Consider the following 8,515-nt stretch of genomic DNA (forward strand, 5'->3'; position numbering starts at 1 on the left):
TGCGCCACCACCGCCCGGCCTAAAAGAATAATTTTTAAAAAATTATTGATTTTTATTTTATCTATGTGTTTTGTCTGCATGTAAATGTTCCACATGCATGCACCACTCAAAGAGGCCAAAAGAGGAATTCAAATTTTCTGGAACTGAAGTTACCAACAGTTGTGAGCTACCATGTGGGTGCTAGGAACCAAACCCAGATCCTTCCTCAGAGCAGCCCATGCTCCAAATCACTGAGCCATCTCCCTAGCCCCAGGAGTAACATTTCACTGCTGTACTCCTTTGTCACTTGGAGCACCATTCCCAAGGCCTTGGTGACCCCATGACAACAGAGCAAGGACCCCAGCCAATGGAACCAGTTGTAAACCACTGCAACCTCCACCTGGAACCCACCTGAAAAAGAACTTGAATGAAGTTTGTAGAAGAACAAATATAATAAAAGCAAGTTTTTGAAAATAGTGTGTGAAAATCCAAAACCTTTTGGAAATGATGAAAGACTATACATCCCTCTTTCAGAGTAAAACAAAATAAATTTTAAATTGTACAAAGAATACCAGAAGAACAAAAAAAAAAAATCTGTTCTGTGTCTTACACAGAAGCTGGGGTTAGATGAAATATAACTAACTAGTCTAGGTAGGTAGATTGGCTAAAGTGCTTGCCTACTGAACTGTATGATGCCCTGGCTTTGATCTCACCAAATGCATAAACTGGATGTGGTGCAGCATCCCTGACTCTCAGCGCTCCTCTAGAAGAACAGGTAGGAAGAAAAGAAGTTCTAGGTCACTCTAGACTATACAGGGATTTCCAGGTCAGTCTAGGATACATCAGCCCCCATTTCAAAACAAGAAAAATAGGGAAGCGTGCCCATGGGAAAGCATGTTCGTTCTATACTGTGACCCTGGAAAGGGGCCTTGCCAGAACACAGAGTACCAGCAGAACTTCAAGAACCTTCACCCAATGATCTTACCCTCCAAAGCATTAACGTGCCTAAGTTTCACCTCACAGCCCAGACTACAGTTCATCATATTCTCTTAACGTCACCCTGAGGTCAGATCCCTTGTTTTTAGCATGTGCTTCATAGTCCCTGACTCATAGAGCACAACCCTGTCTACTGCTGAGCAGCACAGATGAACATACCCAGCCATGAGCCTCACAATCATTGACTCTGAGCAGCACTGGACAATCTGTGAACTTGCCCCTACCTGTACTCTGTTCCCATTTCCAAAACAGGTTCCCACGTTGCCTAGGGCATTTAACAGGGTTAAATCCACTTAAACATCTAAGAAGAGGTCATTATTAATGTCAAGACCTAGTGGAACAGGCCCGTAATCCCAACTACTTAGGAGGCTGAAGAAGAAAGATTGTACTGTACATTCACAGCATGTGTAGACTAGAGTGAATTCAAAACCAGTCTGGAAAACTCAGGAAAACCTTGTTTCAAAAATTAAAAATTAAATAAATAAATAAAACAAAATGTACGTATGGGTTGGAATACAGCTCAGTGATAAAGCATTTCCTTGGCAGGTTCAACATTCACTACTGAGAAAACCAAAATGCTGATATGAAAGGTACGTCTTTGCTGTAAGCATTCTGATGGTCTGTCTTTCAAAGGAGTTGGCTGGACAACTGGGAGGAACAGGCTGCCTAGTGCAGGGCAGCCCCTCTTCCCACTGAACATCATATGAACCACTGTCTGGACACTTCGCAGCTGCTTTAAAGAAACTGTGCTCCAACTGCAGGAAGCTCTTCATCTCAGCAAGGCCACAGCTCCTACTCCAGACTTGCCCCACTCACAATCATTCCAGACAAACTGCATCAGCTTGGGAAGACCACTCCAGGAGAGACAAGCCTCGAAGATTCTACATGATCCCCCTCATTTCTCAAGCGGGTCAGAGTGAGGAACAAGCCCCAGTAACATAGCAGAATGTGATTGGTTTAATTCATGGCCTATGATTGGTCTTCATGTGAGACTTTGTGATTGGTGGACCTGAAAGCTGTGCTGTGATTGGTGCAAATTACAATCATACATTTGCATGCCACAACCACCTCCTGGCTATATAATCTGGCTTTTCAGATTATTTTTCAGGTCACCCAGAAGATACTCTACTATGCTGCCCCTCCGCACTGGAACATTAGGCCAGATATTCTCCTGAATGGTCTTTCTTGCTTACTTGTGATCTTTACCATGGATAGAGTGGGCAGAGCTAGTAACACAGACAGCTGAAATGGTAACAGGCTCTAGGAAGGACTGAGGCATCAGAAGTAAAGACGCTGTGGCACTTTTAAATAAAGAATCTTCTAGAGCTGGCCCCTATAAATCAGGCTGATGATTAACAACAAACACACATTAAACCATTACCTCTTCCTTCTCATGGAGCATAATATGTGCTTTGAGACTGGCCACTCTGGAGAACCTCTTGTTGCACACAGGACAGACAGGATCTTCTGCATTGTGTGTACACTTATGAAGTGTCAAGTTGAATTCAACATTAAATGTTTGGGGGCACTGGTCACAACGGTGTGGCTATTTGACAGAAAAGAAGGAATTGAGTTACGACCTTTCCAAAGATGTTATTAAAATAGTAAGTACCAGGTGTGGAGGCACACACCTTTAATCCCAGCACTCAGGAGTCAGAGACAGATAGATCTCTGTAAATTTGAGGCCAGCCTGGTCTATAGATTGAGTTATATAACAGTCAGGGCTCCCAAGGCTTCTGGTAGAATTTTCAAAGGACTGCAAACAGAACATCACATGTAAAACTACTGACTTTCATCAGAAACATAGACTGAAAAAAAAGAAAAAGAAAAACTACTTGGGGTAAGGGGAGGGAAATGGGAGGCGGTGGCGGGGAAGAGACAGAAATCTTTAATAAATAAATAAATTTTAAAAAAAAAGAAGAAGAACTACTGACTTTCTTTTCTTGATTATATTATCTGGCCTCGAACTCCCAATCCTCCTGCCTCCACCTCCCTAGTGTTAAGATAAGCATGTGCCTAATTAGCTAACTCCAAAACTATTTCTACTGTGTGACACTGAAATGAATTTCCTGTGAGACATGAGGAAATTCAGCCCAGTAGATGGGTTTTCCTCCTGCTTCTAACAACTCATTCATTGTAAACAAAACCACTTCTAGAAAAACAAATAACCATGGATATTTTCCTCTAGATTTCAACAGTTGCTTCTCTCAGTCCAAAGTTCCCTCTACATGGAAACATTCTCTCTCTAACCTATAAAAAGAAAGGCAAAGCAATGGCTGGTATCTCTCTGCAGCCTTTCAGACTGGGAAAGCACAGCCATGTCTTCCACCAGCACCATGAGACAGCATGTCATAGTGAAATCTGAGCCTCACTCCCCCTCTCCAGGGGAACAGCTCCCATTCTCTAAGCAAAGGAAAGTCAGCCAGCCCTTTCAACTGCACTTTCAAGCTGCTTCCCATCTATTTTCAGTATGTCATATCTGGAAGGATTAGCAAAAAAGGGTTCAACTCTCTCTTTAAAAGGACACACAGGGAATGAAGGGAAAAATGAGCAGCAAGAAGATATGCCAAACACCACAAGGTCCTGCGTATAATCCTCACCTCCAGTTATCTCCAAAAGACAGTACTGACTCTGTTAAACAAATGTAAAGCCTCAAGAATGCCATAAAGACAACTTGAAAGCAAAATACCCTCTAAGGAAAAAAGCATGTCAAAATAACCACCCTGAATGCAGTTGTATAGGAAACCAAGATATCAAAAAGTCTTATTTCTCTGTCTGCTCACAAATAATTTCAATACAGACATTCACTAGAGCACAGTGTCAAAAGAATGGCAAAATGTTTACATACTATGAAATGAGCTATAATTCTATAATTCTGTCTTACATGACTCTATAGCACCTCCAATTTCAGAGCCCTCGTTCTGGAGTCCTCTTGGAAATACCCACCTTGTCATTTTGCTCATGTTCCCTCATGTGACGCTGAAACTGAGACTCTTTTGGAAAAGACAGCAAACAGATCTCACATTTGTGGAAGCTTGGTATCTGACAGTCATCGTCAAGGTCATCATCATTTAACGCCAAAACTCCATCTATAAAATTCATAAGTACAGACCATGAGCACCAGGTGTTAGTCCACTACATAAACAAAAAACTAAATCATTTGGCTACTTTAATTTTTCATATTGCTATTTTACATTTATAGATGTTTTGCCTGCATGCATGTCTTACACACCTCTGGCATGCTGTGCCCTCAGAGGCCAGAAGAGGCCATGAGGTCCCCTAGAACTTGAGTTATAAATGGTTGTAAAGTGACATGTGGGTGCTGGAAATTGAACCCAGGTCCTCTGGTAGAACAGTGAGTGCTCTCTGACCCCTCATTTGGCTATTATTAAAAACAGAAATTTATAAGAGACTTGAATTTGAAAAATGGACACATTAGAGTTTAGAAATGAGAAATCTTGGGATGCCTGAGATATGGGACAAAAAAATTCAAAATACCGCAGGATTTCTAGAAACCTGAAACTAATTTCCTAAGGCAACACACACACACACACACACACACACACACACACACACACGAAGGTTCCTTGAACTTTGCCAGCATGTGACATCTAACTCACAATAAATGCAGGCAAAACACCAATGCAAATAAAAATAAACAACTTTTTAAAAAAAAAGAATATATCAGCTTCCTATACCACTCAGTAGGCTCAACTCTATAAAAATATAAAAGCCTCCAACTGTGAACTCTTTATCGCTGAAAATTGCTGCAAAGAAAGAGTAAGTTAAAAAGAAAAACTCTTGTTCTCTCAGATAGTGAGAAACTACAATCCTTTGTTTGGTCAATTACAGTGGCACAAAAGGATTTCCCACACAGGGATAATACTTCAAACTTAAAAGTAATTTTAGAAGTATCAAAAAATATAACAATATAGTACAGGTACTCATAAATTTGCCAAAAATGTCGAATAAAGACTTTTTAAATAATTACAATTTTTAAAGTATATACATCTCAAATTTTGAGATTAGGACATAAAATAAATAATACTTCAGAACTATACAAGAATGACAAATAAATTACAGGCCATTTTATATCAAATCTGGGAACCGGCAAAGGAGTTCAGTTGGGAGAGTTACCATGCATGGGGCCCTGGGTTCAATCCCAAGAACCACAGAGGTGCACATTGGTAAACCCAGCTCTTAGGGGATGGATTCAGAGCAGACAGAATTTCAAGGTCATGCAGACAAGATGTGCCCACTTATGCAATAGTGGCCTGGAGGCTAAAGCGGTAACCAAGTACTTTCTGGCTGGATTTGAAGACTGCTCCATAGAAGGCAATTTAGGCCTGGTCTGAAACCTGGCTCCAGAGATCACAGGCCCAAGTGGGAAAGCTAGGTCTCAAGTTGTGCTAACTAAATATGTCCACTGCTTTCTAAATATTTATACATAGACTAGTAAATACTGTATGTAGGAAATCGGTTTTTATATATCAAAGAAAACTATCAATAAAATTCTCACGTTCTTACTACTAGCTACAGAATGGAGAGAACATCTGCCAGACCATTAAGAAATCATATAATTCAACTCTCAAAAGTGGCCCATATCTAATCCCAACACTTGGGAGGTGAATACAAGAGGATTACCATGAATTTGAGCCCATGTGAACTATGCATAAGATGTCAGCCTGGCCTAGTGTGAGACTCTTTCTCAAAACTTAAAATAATCAGGAGGCTGGAGAAGGCTCGGTAGTTAAGAGCACTTATTGCTCTTGTACCTCCAAGTACCAGGCATGCATGTTGTGCATGTACATACATGCAGGCAAAACACTCACAAGCATCAAATAAAATAAACCTAATTTCTTTTAAATCAGTTTGCTGCCTTAACATAACAAATTTTTATAAAAAATATTTTAACAAAATTACTTACAAATCTTTTTTTTATTATTATTTAGACAGAGTCTAACTATGTATCCCTGACTGGCCTGGAACTTGGAAACCCACCTACCTGCACTGCCCAATTGCTGGGATTAAAGGCATGTACCCCCACGCCTCGTTTACAAAGCTTTTAATGTATGACTTAATAAAGTAAAGCTGGGTCAGGTGGTGGTGGTGCACCCCTTCAACCCCAGCACTCGGGAGGCAGAGGCAGGTGAATCTCTGTAAGTTCGAGGTCAGCCTGGTCTATAGAGTGAGCTCCAGGACAGCCAGGACTGTTTCACAGAGAAACCCTGTCTCAAAATAAATAAATAAATAAGTAAATTTTTTAAAAAAAAAAAAAAAAGGAAAGCTGGATGTAGAGTTTGGCTGGATGTGTGACCCAACAGTCAGTCTGGTACACCCCAGAACACTATAAGTTAAACTGGCTTCTGCTGCTTTCACGTAACTAAAGTACATAAATGTTAGCCAAGTGAAGTCAAATACCCTTAATAACACTATAAAAACATTTATTTTACATCCTTCTGAAAGCACCTCAAGGAGCCCTCAAGGCTCCAAGCACCACAGCTTGAGAACCACCGTGGTGAGCCTGACTGCTGTAAGGTTGCCTTCAAACAAATCTAAGGAAGATCTCTCTGACAAGCCACAACACTTGGGGTGCGCAATAAAAGATGGTCTCTCAAAAGAGGGAATCAAAAAGGCCAAAAGCAAAGAACCCCCCCCCCAAAAAAGTCAAAATTGGCACCATCAAGGATAGCAGCAATGATTGGTGGCAGAGTGAAGAGAGCTGAGACGGAGGACAAAGGGTTTTTTTTTGGGGGGGGGGGTGAGGTTTAATCAGAACCCTGAGCTGACCTCCTGTGAAGTTTAACCAGGGTGTGGCCCGAGATCGTCCACCGTGAAAAGTGAGAGACTGAGAGAGATTAACAACAGAGTCCAGTTTGAAAGCCCCACCTTTGGGGCTGCGGGGTCCTTGGAAAGGTGCGGAGGGTTGCGAACCAGGTTCTCAGGAAGCAGCTACAAACTTAGCTATGGAGCTGGAGAGATGGTGCAGTATGTTTTTTTTTTAAAAAAAAAAAAAAAAGAAAAGAAGAAGAAGCACTTGCCAACAATCACACACAATAAAAAAGAATGCAACTAAATTTTTTTTAAAGAGACTTAGTTATGAAATGTCTTGAGAAACAAAGGAAAAAAATTAATTCTGTTAAGAAACAGAATTAAGTCTTCGATTTGGTCCTTTGTGGGCAGTGCTACCATCTGGTGAAATGTAGTACCCGGAGAGGAAGGAACTCTCAGCCTTAACTCAACGGGAATTTCACATTCTTTCTCTCTAACCCTCTTCACACTGCACCTTACATTAATATTAGCATAAAACATGTTATCCTAAACAAACACCATAAACACAGGAGCGCGCTCACACGCACACACACACACACACACACACACACACACACACTCGTATGAAAATACGGCCAAGGCCGAAGCGGTGAGCTATCAGTCATCAATGAACAGTCTGGGCAGTTAATCTCATTCAGATACCTGCTAACATTACTATACAGCCACCATTGCTCCAAGCAGTCCATGAAAACAACAGTGTATGAAATCTGTGAAATCGCTGGCTGTAGTGCATAAACAGTGTTCAGATTGACCTATCGACACGCCTGTTGACACTGTAGTAACTTCTAGTTTGGGTGTCCTGTGCCCAAGCTCACACTGATGCCAGCTCCTCACCCATCTTAGCATAGCCCTTTGTAGGTCCAGACCCGATGTGACCGTGGGCGTCCGCACCTGGGCTCCCTGATGACAGCTCTTGAACCTCGGGGCACTCATCCCCAAGGACAGTCAAACCCTGAGTCACTAAGCAGCAACCGGCTATGTAAACATAATAGAAGTTGGGGCGATTCACCTTCCATTGCGTCCCAGACAGGCACCGCCTTCCCAGCGCCTAAGCAGGGTCCTTTCCCAGCAAGCTTGACTGCACAAACCGCCCAGGGCTGCTTCGGGACCACAAACGTTGGGACTCCGGGGCAGGTAGTTCCCAAGACTGAGACTAAACCCTGGCTCTCACAGCTGAGCTCTGCGCCTCTCAACCCGATGACCCCCATCCCATCTCAAAAGAACGCGGTGGCAATGGATGCCTGTTTCCTCCTCCTCGCGCTGGAGGAGGGGCCCCCACTAAGCGCCAGGCTGAGGGGAGGCGACGGTGTGGGTGACATTTTCCCCATCACTTCGCCCGCTGTAAAACTGTGCACTTCTTCCCGAAGAAGAAATAGGCCCCAGTTATCGCAAACGAATTCAGCCAGCGAGGCAGAAACGGCCGAGGGGAATGCTGCCCCCGAGGCCTACTGTGCGCAGGAGAGCCTACTGTGTGCACCCCCCCCCCTGCGGGACCCCCCTCCAGGTCCTGGTTCCCCGACGGCCTGGGGTTCCTTAGAAACGCGGAACCCGGACACACCGGAAGAGCGGGCACTCCCTCGGGCCTGCGCCGGGGACGGCCGAGGCCGACAGGGGACGGGCGGAAGGGACAGGGAGACATGGAGGGAGGGGACTGAGGGGACCACGACGCTGAGCTAAGCGGAGGGAGCCCGCGGCATGGAGGGCGGGG

At 43.4% G+C, this 8,515-nt stretch overlaps 1 protein-coding gene across 1 annotated transcript in view; it reads right to left on the bottom strand.

Annotated features, from left to right (window-relative positions):
• Positions 1–8,223, bottom strand: part of Znf236 (zinc finger protein 236) — an 88,455-nt gene extending 80,232 nt beyond the window's left edge. Inside the window, exons 1-3 of the mRNA XM_005356415.3 lie at positions 7,817–8,223; positions 3,922–4,064; positions 2,357–2,521 (exon numbers count right to left, since the gene is read on the bottom strand). Of these exons, the coding sequence (XP_005356472.2) occupies positions 2,357–2,521; positions 3,922–4,064; positions 7,817–8,015 (507 nt within the window). The 5' untranslated portion in view covers positions 8,016–8,223. The remainder of the gene's footprint in view (positions 1–2,356; positions 2,522–3,921; positions 4,065–7,816) is intronic.
• Positions 8,224–8,515: the final 292 nt, after the last annotated feature.

Source organism: Microtus ochrogaster, chromosome 18 (assembly GCF_000317375.1).
Source record: "Microtus ochrogaster isolate Prairie Vole_2 chromosome 18, MicOch1.0, whole genome shotgun sequence".
Classification (NCBI taxonomy): Eukaryota; Metazoa; Chordata; class Mammalia; order Rodentia; family Cricetidae; genus Microtus; species Microtus ochrogaster.